The 12,659-nt window shown below is 44.3% G+C and overlaps 1 protein-coding gene across 2 annotated transcripts in view; it reads right to left on the bottom strand.

The window, feature by feature from the left end:
• Positions 1-12,659, bottom strand: part of LOC143031711 (TBC1 domain family member 2B-like) — a 107,033-nt gene that overhangs the window by 68,642 nt on the left and 25,732 nt on the right. For both annotated transcript variants that reach the window (XM_076195906.1, XM_076195905.1), the window contains exons 9-12: positions 10,906-11,161; positions 7,344-7,472; positions 5,894-6,025; positions 4,117-4,254 (exon numbers count right to left, since the gene is read on the bottom strand). In XM_076195906.1, coding sequence (XP_076052021.1) covers positions 4,117-4,254; positions 5,894-6,025; positions 7,344-7,472; positions 10,906-11,161 — 655 coding nt within the window. The remainder of the gene's footprint in view (positions 1-4,116; positions 4,255-5,893; positions 6,026-7,343; positions 7,473-10,905; positions 11,162-12,659) is intronic.

Genomic DNA, 12,659 nt, shown 5'->3' with positions numbered 1-12,659 from the left:
ATTAGTAACAATGATGATAATAATAATAATAATACAAATCTCAGTTCATATTTTCTTCAAATTGGCAAACTTTTATCACATTCCTCCCCTCAACACCCAATCCTTACGCCAGCTACAAAACGAGAGCGATACTGAATAAAAAGCGCAATTTCCGCAGTTAAATGAGAATGCATCAAAAGGATGAGGACGTTCCTCTCCCATGTCCTGCTGCCTAGGTGAAGGCTAGAGGGCAGGAAAACAAGTCCGAAAAAAAAAAGTCAACAACCCGAATATACAGATCAGTGACAAAGAAATACGATATTATACAACACTTGAATGCATTTAAACTGTAGTTACGCGACTCTTGACGTAAACAACTGTAGGGTCTAACCATGTATTATAATCAATATAGGTCTCAGAATCGGACTCATATCGGAACAAAATTTTTAGAGTAGTCTCAGGACTCATAAGATACTCACAGGTTAGTGTGTCGTTAATTGTGGCGAAGATCAAGGGGATGGTGGTTCGAACCCTGCTATCGGTGAAGTTGAACAAAGGGAATGGTTCGTTAAATTCCGTGCTACGAAGTCCTCTGTGAGGAGCACCGTTCTAGCCTCCCGATAGGGTGGAGTTTGTGACATTAAACCAAATCATCATCAATCATCGGGACTTGTATTGGAATCGTTAAAAATTTTGGTATTTTCCCGTCACGAGAGAAGATACACCAATCACCTTACTATCGATAACGAACGAATACGTCAAACCAGCCCCATGTCATAAACCGTTCCAAATTTACCCTGCACGATTTGGCTACATTTAACAGCGTATTCGATTCTACCTGATGACGATTTGTTTTAAACGTCACAAACTTCGTCCTATCAGGAGGCTAAGACGGTGGATTTTGTAGCAAAGAAATTTAATGAACCATGCCCTTGGTTCAACTTCGCCGGTGGCAGGGTTCGAACCGCCATCATCTCGACCTCCGGCGCAAGTAACGATGCCCTAACCTGCTCGTCCGGCGAGCATAATTTTAAATCGTGATAGAAAATCTCAACCTTGCAATGTTACCCAAAATCATTCGCTCCGACTCAACCGTTTAACATTTACGGGAGTGTGGGAAGGTGGATTGCGAGCCCGAACGTACGACACGCAGCGAACACTAAAACGTGCATAAGAGAAAGCCATTTACAAAGGAAATACGAGAAACACACTCGGAAATTGAGGAAATAAACACGCTGCCCCGCCCCCCCCAAAAAAAAAAAAAAAAAATTGTATTCACTTTGAAAAGTTTCGTAACATGAAATCCGTTGGTCTGCGTTATCCGCTACGGAAATAGGTGGTCGTCAGTTTGAATATTTGCGAACATGCAGGGGGACTAGACTAGACTAGATTGCGGGGGAGAGGGAGACTAAACATTTTTCTAGTTTCAAACTGACGACCATAATATTCCAGACACGGCCAATACTAACGCAGACCAACAGACACCCCTAGTAGAGGAAAGCCCCGTTTTTTAGCCTGACATAAGGTCACCTCCCCACCTGGCCACGGCTATCGGAAACCGACGTGACATAGCCCGTATCAGGTCCTGGGAATCGAACTCACGACCATCTGCTCATGCGTTCGACAACGTATCCACTCCGTGGATCCGAAATCATTACAAAACATTTCAAAGCGTAAATACGTTCTTCTTAAGATATCTTACGTATTAGAAAAAAAAGATTCACATTTACGAAAAGGATGCAGATTACACACACGGGGGAAATTAAACATGTTAGAGGAAAAAGACACATCTATGAGGGAATGCAGTCAACACATACGACCTCTCCTTGAACGTGCAGGTCCCTGCTGTCCTCGTCGTCTCTTCAAACGAGAGAACGAGTGAAGCAGAAGCGTCAACGAGCAGCTGAAATTAAACAGGACAGACGAAGGTCAACAAGAAAATGGAAACTACTCTAAGGACGAACCAGGAACACGTACTTCCTTAAGTACCTAACCCTGCCACCGCATTTTATAATCTCAGTACCTGTATTGGCAATGGCCAGTCCATTTTGTTCATCTGAAACATATCACGAACCTACTTCGATCAACTTTTTTAATCATTTTACATCTTGATGCATTTTACGACGTCTTGATGCACTTTACGACATCTGGAGCCTAACACCATCAACCTTTTCTTGCCACATTTTATGATTCGTATTTACTCCAGGTGCTGACTGGCGATTCCATGTGGTCATGAGAACACCTCCGTCTCTACGAAACCTAAATTTACGTTGCTAAACGACTTACAGGGTTAACTGATGACATGCAGAAAATTACTAGACAATGTGTAATAATGACTGCACAGTTGATGTTGCGATTCCCTAGACTGTCTAGTCAAGCAGTCGCATCTCCCTCAGGATCGCCATGGCTGGAATGGGATTTCATAAAAAAAATCCCTTATTTATCTAGTCGTATTTACCTATGCTCGTGGTGTCCCGTCTCTGTATCTCGCAATGTCTAAATTCTCCTTAAATTCGTGTACGGTCTTTGCACACACTATCATTTCGTCCAGTTTGTTCCAGATAATCCACCACTCTGAGTGGGAAAGCTGTTCTTTTTCAGGTCTCTTCTATAACTGTCCTTTTTGAGTTTCTTTCCATGTCCTCTTGTATTTCTCGTATTCCATTTTAGCAACTTCTTCTCTATCAAGGACTTCCATGGTTCTATGCTGTGCTGTTGGTAATTCCGCACAATGCAGTCTTTCATGTTTACACGATCTGGTTCGTCGAACGCGGTTCGACAGACACGTGTTTAAAGTGATGTGTGAACGTGTGAACGGGGTATTTGGTTGTCGAACACGTTGGTTAAACCACAAATACCCCGTTCACACATCAGTTTAAACACGTGTCTGTCGACAGACACGTGTTTAAAGTGATGTGTGAACGTGTGAACGGGGTATTTGGTTGTCGAACACGTTGGTTAAACCACAAATACCCCGTTCACACGTTCACACATCAGTTTAAACACGTGTCTGTCGACAGACACGTGTTTAAACTGATGTGTGAACGTGTGAACGGGGTATTTGTGGTTTAACCAACGTGTTCGACAACCAAATACCCCGTTCACACGTTCACACATCACTTTAAACACGTGTCTGTCGAACCGCGTTCGACGAACCGTTAGGACGGTTATCCGTGATGCGGTCATCCAGTCGCCTTGGGTAACTCAGAAGACCTGGACGGCAGCCACACCACAGTCTGGCCAAGTACGGTTGTAGTCATGCTCGTCGTCAGTCGAGAACCAAAACGGAACAGTTTCCTTAGTCCGCTTTGGCAGAGTCGGGCAGCCAAACCGAACTGATCAACACGAATAACCTTAATATGGTTTCTCACGCTCAAATCACAAAACACGCTGAAACAAACTACTGTTCGATGGACTTGTTCCGATATCAACGTAACAAGTAAATCACTCTGGTAATACATATAGAACTGCACAAACAACGATAACCGCGTGGCATGGAACGCGCGTCATGTCACCCACAAGGGTAGACCTGACGCGACAATGACGTGCGACCCTGCTTGACCCGACCTAACCTAATCCAATGCAATTAAGTAATTACGCACCACGGGTGACTACCCATGCGGTATATATATTGGCTCCTGGCCGCATGTAAAATCAGTCCACTCGTACCTTACAATAAAGGAGATGAACTCACCAAAACCTCTTTCTCTTTTCGCAGTAGCATCGCTACACAGCAGTGTTCAGTTTGCTGCCCTTAATCAAAATAATACTGACACGGGATTTGCCCAGCAAAAGACTCCAATTGCCACAGAGGCAACCACCGTAAAGACTGTGTCTAGTTTGTAGAAGAAGAAAAAGAAGAAAAGGAAAAGGAAGTAGAACAAGAAGAAGAATAAGAAAGAAATGTATGAGAGACAGAGAGGAAGAGACAGAAAGAGACAGAGAGAGAGAGAGAGAGAAAGAGACAAAGAGAAAGAAAGAGAGAGGATCAACTGACCTGTGTCTATTTTGTGGAAGAAGACAAAGAAGAAAAAGAAGAGGAAAAAGAAGAATAAGAAGGCAAAGAAGAAGAAGAATAAGAAGAAGAGTCGTATACAGAAGAAATGTACAAGAGACAGAGAGAGAGGATCAACCGACCTGGTCAACCTGCGATCCCACGAGGTTCTTGGTGTAGTAGTTGGGCGGCATAAGGTACTCGATGATGTAGACGAGGCACCAGAAAGCGTCCTCTTCATTCAGGAACAGCAGAGCCACAGCAGCCAGTCGGTTCAGGCCCTACGGAGGACAAAGCAGGTGCTAACCATCTAATTTTATGTATACACCAATTTAATTTTATCTTGTTATTATCATTATCTTATTACTATTATTACAAAGTCCTCCAAGAGGAGTGGAGGTGGAGGAGGGTGGAGGGGAGTGGAATATATGGGAAATGAAATGGGTGGGAGTGATTTCTATGCCTTTTTCTTTTTGGTTACCCCCCCGTGTAAGGGGGAAGAAGCCTTTGGAATATGTATGTATGTATTTTCATTATTATTATTACAAAGTCCTCCAAGAGGAGTGGAGGTGGAGGTAGAATGTAGATTGAGAGAAGCGAGTAAATGTCTTGGTATTATTATTATTATTATTATCATTACAAAGTCCTCCTAGAGAAAGTGGAGGATGAATGTAGATTGAGAGAAGTAAGTAAATGCCTTGGTATTTATATTATTATAATTACAAAGTCCTCCTAGAGAGTGGAGGTGGAGGTAGAATGTAGATTGAGACAGGCAAGTTAATGCCTTGGTGGATTAAAAAGTGTAGTGAGAAATAGATTCATGTAAACACCAATTTCATTTTATCTTATTATTATTATTATTATCATTTTATTTTATTATTATTACAAAGTCCTCCTAGAGGAGTGGAGGTGGAGGTAGAATGTAGATTGAGAGAAGCGAGTAAATGCCTTGGTGGATTAAAAAGTGTAGTGAGAAATAGACATCTGGGAATGGATGCTAAGAGGAGGTTGTATGAAGGAGTGATTGTGCTGACAGCACTGTACAGGACAGAAACATGGAACATGAGAGAGGAAGAGAGGAGAAGTTTGAATGTGTTTTGAGATGAGGTGTCTGAGAAGTATGATGGGGGTTACTAGGCTGGATAGAGTGAGAAATGAGGAGGTGAGGAGGGGAACGGGGATGGAAAGGGAGTTGGGAGATAGGGTTGATGAAAGAATATTGGGATGGCTCGCACAAATGGAAACAATGAGTGAAGAAAGGCTAGTAAAATAGGTGTGGAAGGCAGAGGTAGAAGGACTGAACATGAGGGGGCGACCAAGGATGAGATGGATGGATGGGGTAAAAGGGGCATTACAAAAGAGAGGAATGTCTGTTGAGGAAGGACGGGAGAGGACAGAAGATAGGGGTGAATGGAGAATGGTTGTGTATGGATGATGCTGTGATGCATGAGTGGGAGTGGGTGGGGGATGGGGGGTGAGGGAGTATGTGTGAAAAATAAACTGATGCAGCCCGAAGGGATTTCTCCCAGTCTTCTTTTCTGCATGAGGGGATGGAGGGGGGGTCACCGATTTAATGAAGCGGCCATGCTGTGGATGTGTTGTGTCTTGTTACACTGCTTCTGACCTAGGGCAGTGGGTGAGATCCAGGGATTACCAATCATCCAGAAGGAGCCAAGATGGGAGGGAGGGAGGGAGGGAGGGAGGTGGATGGGAGAGGAGTATGTGGGGATGAAATGGGTGGGAATTGGACTTAAGCCTTTTGACTTTGGCTACCTCCCTTGTAAGGGGGAAAAAAGCCCCTTGGGATATGTATGTAGGTATCATTATTACTATTATTTTTCTATATCTCACCAACTGGACTGTGCGGAACAATCCGTCTCCACTAATACTGTGATTCCTGTTCCTCCGCACGTTACGTACCTGACAATATCCCACGGCCACATTGTGCCGAGCGTAAGCCAAGAGAACTCTCCGTAGGCGGGGGATGCCGTCGGCGTGGATGGCATTGTAGTGGCGGTTGTTGGGCAGTGTCCGTAGTAGGTCCAACTCGATCTGAAGTGAAAAACGGGAGGTTTTATCAAATGATCGCCGTAAAAGGACGGAAAATAAACACAGAATCTGGAGATCGAAGTGGGTCGTGCAAAGCATGATGAGGCGAGTTTGTGATACTGTATGGGTATGTACATACATAAACCAAATGCTTTTTCCCCCTTACAAGGGAGGTAGCCCCCCCCCCCAAAAAAAAAGGCATAAAATCCACTCCCACCCAATCCATCCTTATATACTCCACTCCCATCCACCACCCCTCTCTCCCTCCCTCTTATCTTGGTTCCTCCTGGATGACAGGTCATCCCTACATCTTGCCCACTGCCCTGGGTCAGAAGCAGTGTCGCAAGACACAGCACATCCACAGCAAGGCCGCTTCATTAAATCGGCGACCTCCCCCCCCCTCTCTGTCCCCTCAAGCAGAAAATGAGAAGACGGGGGGGAAATCCCTTCGGGTTGGGTCAAATTATTTCTCACACATACTCCCTCACCCCCCATCCCCCACCCACTCCCCTCATACATCACAGCATCATCCATACACAACCCTTCTCCATTCACCCCTATCTTGTGTCCTCTCCCTTCTTTCCTCGACAGACATTTCCCTTAGTAAAATGTCACTTTAAAGGAATTTAACTTAAGTTTCAATACTAAAGGTTCTCCATTCACCCCTATCTTGTGTCCTCTCTCTTCCTTCCTCAACAGACATTCCCCTTAGTAAAATATCATTTTAAACTAATCTAACTTAAGTTTCAATACACTCAAGGAACCTCAATCACATGGTGGGATTTCGAATCCCACTCCAAGTCGAACTTCATTGCACAAATCGCACAACTGACCTCTTCAACACGAGTCAAATTCTCGCGTGCAGCACCAGCTGCCTGACATACAATGATGCACCACAACACTCGCACTATGAAATATGAAGTTAAGGCTGTATTACGTTCTCTTTCACTATGAACGTTAATAACCACGGAAATACGATCAGGCCAGTTCACGGAATATGGGGGTCGCTCAGCTACGACTACAAATATAATCAAGACGCCTACGTAGGCATCATCGTATACCCATTCGCGCCCCGTGACACCTACGTAGGCATCATCGTATACCCACTTGTGCCTTGTGACGCCTACGTAGGCATCATCATATACAAGGGGTTAAGAGTGCAAACGACACAACGACGGGAAAACCTTATTCCAGCCACAGCGTTCTTCAGAGAGACAGGCCTGCTTGGCCAAACAGCCTAGGGAACGAAAACGACAACTGGTTCACGTGGTCTAGAATTTCGATAACGCTCCCTTATTGCCGTATCTACGCCAAGACCCACCTGTTTAGCCGCTGGCTCAAGGGTCGCTTTGCCCGTCTCCCTGGCGAGGAGGTCCTGGTAGTAATTCGGGGGCAGGGCACTCCGAAGGGCACTCACGTTGTAGTCCACGTACAGACGCCACACCTTACCCTGTGCAGACGTAAAAAGAACGAGAAATTTTAGCTAAAATCTAAAAATAACAAGATGTTTTAGCCAAAATCTAAAAAGAACGAGACATTTTAGCCAAAATCTAAAAAGAACAAGACATTTTAGCTAAAATCTAAAAAGAACAAGACATTTTAGCCAAAATCTAAAAAGAACAAGACATTTTAGCCAAAACCTATGCCACATTATGACCTCCCTAGCCGAGCGCTCTTCTACAGAATTCCGAAGTCACGGCAAAAATTTGTTGTTTCGTTAGTCGTAATTTTTTATTTGGTTTATAGGAGAAAGAAAAGGAGAAGGAGTTTAAGAAGAAGCTGAGAGAGGAGTGGGAGGGAGTGAAGGATAGAGTAGAGCTAGGAGTGGAGGAGGAATGGGGATGGTTCAAGGAGGGAGTCATAAGGTGTGCAAAGATGGTGTGTGGAACAAGGAGGGCGGGAGGAAGTATAAGGAAGGGTAGTGAGTGGTGGGATGGGGAAGCAAAGAAGGGTGTAGAAGAGAAGAAGCAGACATTCATAGAATGGCTGCAAATTAGGACGAGGAAATCGTATGAGAGGTACAAAGTAAAGAGAAGGGAAGTTGAGCATAAGATAAAGGAAGCAAAAAGGAGAGCAGATGTGAAATGGGGTAAGGGTATGACAGAAATTTTTGAAATTATTAAAAAGATGTTTTGGAAGGAAATTAAAAGAAATTAAAAGAGGAAGAGGAGGCCAATCAAGTAGAAGAAAAGGTAAAAGGTGCAGATGGAGAGATGAAAATGGAAGAGAAGGCAGTGAGAGGAAGGTGGGCAGAGTATTTTAGGGTGTTGCTAAATGTAAAGGAGGATAGGGAGGGAAAGGTAGTTGCAGTGGGAAGTGCTAAGAAAATGAGAGTGATGAGTGAAGAAAATGGAGGAGAAATAGGGAAAGATGAAGTGAAAGCAGCTGTTTAGATTATGAGAGCAGGTAAGGCACCTGGGTTGGATGGATGCCATGCAGAATGTCTGAAGAAAGGCGGTACAGTTATGGTAGACTGGCTGGTGAGGTTATTTAATGTTTACTGGAGAGAGGGTAGAGTGCCAGAGGACTGGAGGAGTGCCTGTATTTTTCCATTTTACAAGGGAAAGGGGGACAAGTGTGAGTGTAGTAGTTTCAGAGAGATCAGCTTGTTGAGTGTAGTTGGGAAGGTTTATGGGAGGGTCTTGATTGAGAGGATTAGGAGAGGAACAGAGGGAGTAACTGGTGAGGAACAGTGTGGTTTTAGGACAGGTAGGGGATGTGTAGATCAGATTATTGTGGTAAGACAGATATGTGAGAAAGCTATAGGAAAAGGTAAGGATGTTTTTTGGGCTTTTATGGGTTTGGAAAAGGCTTACGACAGGGTAGACAGGAAGGCACTGTGGGAGGTACTGCAGATATATGGGTTAGGGGGAAAGCTATTAAGAGCAGTCAAGAGTTTTTATAAGAGTAGTAGAGCTTGTGTTAGGATTAGAAATGGAGAGAGTGAATGGTTTGAGGTAAAGGTGGGACTTCATCAGGGATGTGTTATATCGCCCTGACTGTTCAATCTATACATGGATGGGGTGATGTGAGAGGTGAATGCAAGGGTGGTGGGTCAGGGGTTGTAGATGGTTAAAGAAAATGGAGAAAAGTGGGAGGTGAGCCAGTTGTTGTTTGCTGACGACACTGCGGTTGTGGCAGGATCAGAGGAGGGATTGAGGAAGTTAGTGACAGAGTTTGAGAAGGTGAGGAAGCTGAAGATAAATGTGGGCAAAAGTAAGGTGATGAGATGTACAAGGGGAAAGAGTGATAGCAGGCTGGAAGTGAGCATTAAAGGAGAGAGACTGGAGGAAGTGGACATTTTTAGATACTTGGGTGCGAATGTGGCAGGAAAGGGAGGAGTGGAGGTGAAGGTAGAATGTAGATTGACAGAAGCGAGTAAATGCCTTGGTGGATTAAAAAGTGTAATGAGGAATAGACATTTGGGAATGGATGCTAAGTGGAGGCTATATGAAGAAATGATTGTGCCAACAGCACTGTATGGGGCAGAAACATGGAACATAAGAGAGGAAGAGAGGAGGAGTTTGAATATGTTTGAGATGAAATGCCTGAGAAGTATGATTGGGGTTACTAGGCTACATAGAGTGAGAAATGAGGAGGTGAGGAGGAGAACAGGGGTGGAGAGGGAGTTGGGAGATAGGGTTGATGAAAGAGTATTAGGATGGTTTGGACACGGAAAGAATGAGTGAAGAAAGACTATTAAAAGAGGTGTGGAAGGCAGAGGTGGAAGGAGTAAATATGAGGGGGTGTCCTAGGATGAGAGGGATGGATGGGGTTAAAGGGGCATTACGAAAGAGAGGAATGTCTGTTGAGGAAGGATGGGAGAGGACAGAAGATAAGGGTGAATGGAGAAGGGTTGTGTACGGATGATGCTGTGATGCATGAGGGGGAATGGGTGGGGGGATGGGGGGTGAGGGAGTATGTATGAGGAATAATTTGACGCAGCCCAAGGGGATTTCTCGCCGTCTTCTCCTTTTCTGCATGAGGGAATGGAGAGGGGGGGGTCGCCGATTTAATGAAGTGGCCTTGCTGTAGATGTGCTGTGTCGTGCGACACTGCTTCTGACCCAGGGCAGTGGACAGGATGCAGGGATGACCCGTCATCCAGGAGGTGCCAAGATGTGGGGGAGGGAGGAGGGTGGAGGGGAGTGGAGTGTGATAGGGATGGAATGGGTGGGAGTGGTTTCTATGTCTTTTTCTTTTTTGGCTACCCCCCCATGTAAGGGGGAAAAAAGCCTTTGGTATATGTATGTATATTTTTCAAGAATCAGTCATAAGCTTATGTCTATGCAGTGCTGCAATGGAAGGAGAGCAAGATAGGTTTTGAGAGAGTGAGAGAGAATCTTTAAACAAAGAGAAAGAAGAATGAGAGCATAAACAGTAGGAGGAACTTGCAGAGAGAAAGAGAGGAATGAAGAGAGAGAATTTTTAATCAAAGAGAGAGAAGAATAAGAACAAACAAAGCGAGGAGCTTCAAGAGAGAAAGAGAGAAAAAGAGAGAAAGAGGGAGGGAGAGTGAGAGAGAGAGAGAGAGAAAGAGGGGAAGAGAGAGAGAGAGGCAAAGAGAGAGAGGGGAAGAGGGAGAGGGAGAGAGGGAAAGAGAGAGAGGGGGAGAGAGAGGGGGAGAGAGAGAGAGAGGGGAAAAGAGAGAGAATCTTTAAACAAAGAGAAAGAAGAATAAGATCATAAACAGTGGGAGGAACTTGCAGAAAGAGAGAAAAAGAGATTATTGAATCAAAGAGAGAGAAGAATAAGAACACAAACAATGGGAGGAGCTTCCAGAGAAAGAGAGAGAGAGAGAGAGAGAGAGAGTGAGAAAGAGAGAGAGAGAGGTTCTTTAAACCTAGAAGAGGAAGAAGAACACAAACAGAGAGAAGAACTTGCCTTGTATTGGTACGGGATCCCATGACGAATGAGGTACTTGAGCTCGGGGCACTGCAGCAAGTCCCGACTGCTCGTAGCTGCCAGGAAGCTCTCCCAGCGCTCCTCACAGCGGCTTCCGTTGGACAACTGCGATTGGTGGCTTATAAGATGGGCTCGCTTGGCAAAATGAGCTGCTTGGCTCTCCAGTGACGTGTCATCCGGGCCGCCCACGCAGAAGCCGTACTCATCGTACTGCCGTCCGCCGGACCGCACCATCCTGTATAGTTAACAAAAATTAAGATGCGTGATTTGTTAGGTCTTAGACCAGTGGTTTTCAAACGAGATCAATTTTGATGGGCCGCAGGGACACGGAAAAATTCTCACATTTTCAGAGTATTTCAAATACATGACTAATTAATTTAATTTTCTGAAGGAAATGCAGAGCCATGGATTCTTTTAATTGAGTCTTGTTAAAGAAAAGTTGTACATATTTTCTTTTTTCCCAAAGTAAAGGGTATATATCAGTGTCCATTTTGTCTCTCTTTACTTTATTCTGGGTCGCAAAGGATTGAAATGTTCCAGATAGGGTCGCTCACGAAAAAGTTCTTGGAGAGATGGGGCAACGGATGGATTGATTGAGTACATAAACTTACGAGGATCAGTGGTGTTCACCACTCTCTGGTGGTGAACACCATTGTGTCGTTTGTCTTAGACAAATGACACAACGGTGTTCACCGCCAGAGAGCGGTGAACACCACTGATCCTCGTAAGTTTACGTACTCAATCAATCCATCCGTTGCCCGATCTCTCCGAGAACTGCTCCCCTTGTAATTCACTTCTTCAATACAAGTCGAATACTCACACACACATTAGGTTGCCTGTTGTACGACAATGCATCACAACATGCACGTTATAGAATATAAAGTTACCACTTTATAATCGTTCTCTTTAACCCTGAATCTTTATAAACAAAAAACTCGATCAAGTCTGTTAACAGAATTAGGAGGTCACTTGGCTACGACTACGAAATATAATCAGGTCGCCGATGCTGGCATCCTGGTACACCCACTCATGCCTCCCTCATGACATTTACGTATCCCGAAGAACTGTTGCTAGCCACCGTAAGGGTGCGGCTTTTCCTGTTTTTGAACCGTGAGGCACAATTATCATAATCTAATGTAAAAAAGGAAGATGGCAGTGGGCAAGATGCAGGGATGACCCGTCATCCAAGAGGAGCCAAGAAAAGAGGGAGGGAGGGATGTGGATGGGAGTGGAGTATGTGGGGATGGAATGGGTGGGAGTGGATTCTGTGCCTTTTTTTTTTTTTTATTGGCTACCTCCCATGTAAGGGGGAAAACCCTTGGTACAGTAAGTCCTTCTTATACGGTACATATGCGTTTCTGAAAACTTTACCACAAATTAAGATTACCGAATACCGAACCCATTATAACACGTAATAATAGGATATGGCAGACGCACCTTCTCCCTGCTCTTTCCTCTTCAAAACATAAGTGGATACCGTATCTGTGAATTTTTCTTACCGTATATAGAATCGAGGGTAGTAATTACCAAATACCATAACTGTGAATTTACCGGATAAAGAATTGCTGTACAGTATGAGAAGGACTCACTGTATATGTATATGATACAACCTTATCACTCAGGAGGCATTACTCTGTAAGTCCATATATGGAAGGTCACAAAATAACATGAAATAAACTTGACAACGCCTAAACTTTTTTGGCGAAACAGTGAACTGAAGTTTTAAGTATTTC

The sequence above is a fragment of the Oratosquilla oratoria genome, chromosome 12, assembly GCF_046742065.1.
Source record: "Oratosquilla oratoria isolate Oo_2021 chromosome 12, ASM4674206v1, whole genome shotgun sequence".
Lineage (NCBI taxonomy): Eukaryota > Metazoa > Arthropoda > Malacostraca > Stomatopoda > Squillidae > Oratosquilla > Oratosquilla oratoria.
This window is presented reverse-complemented; position numbering and strand designations above follow the sequence as displayed.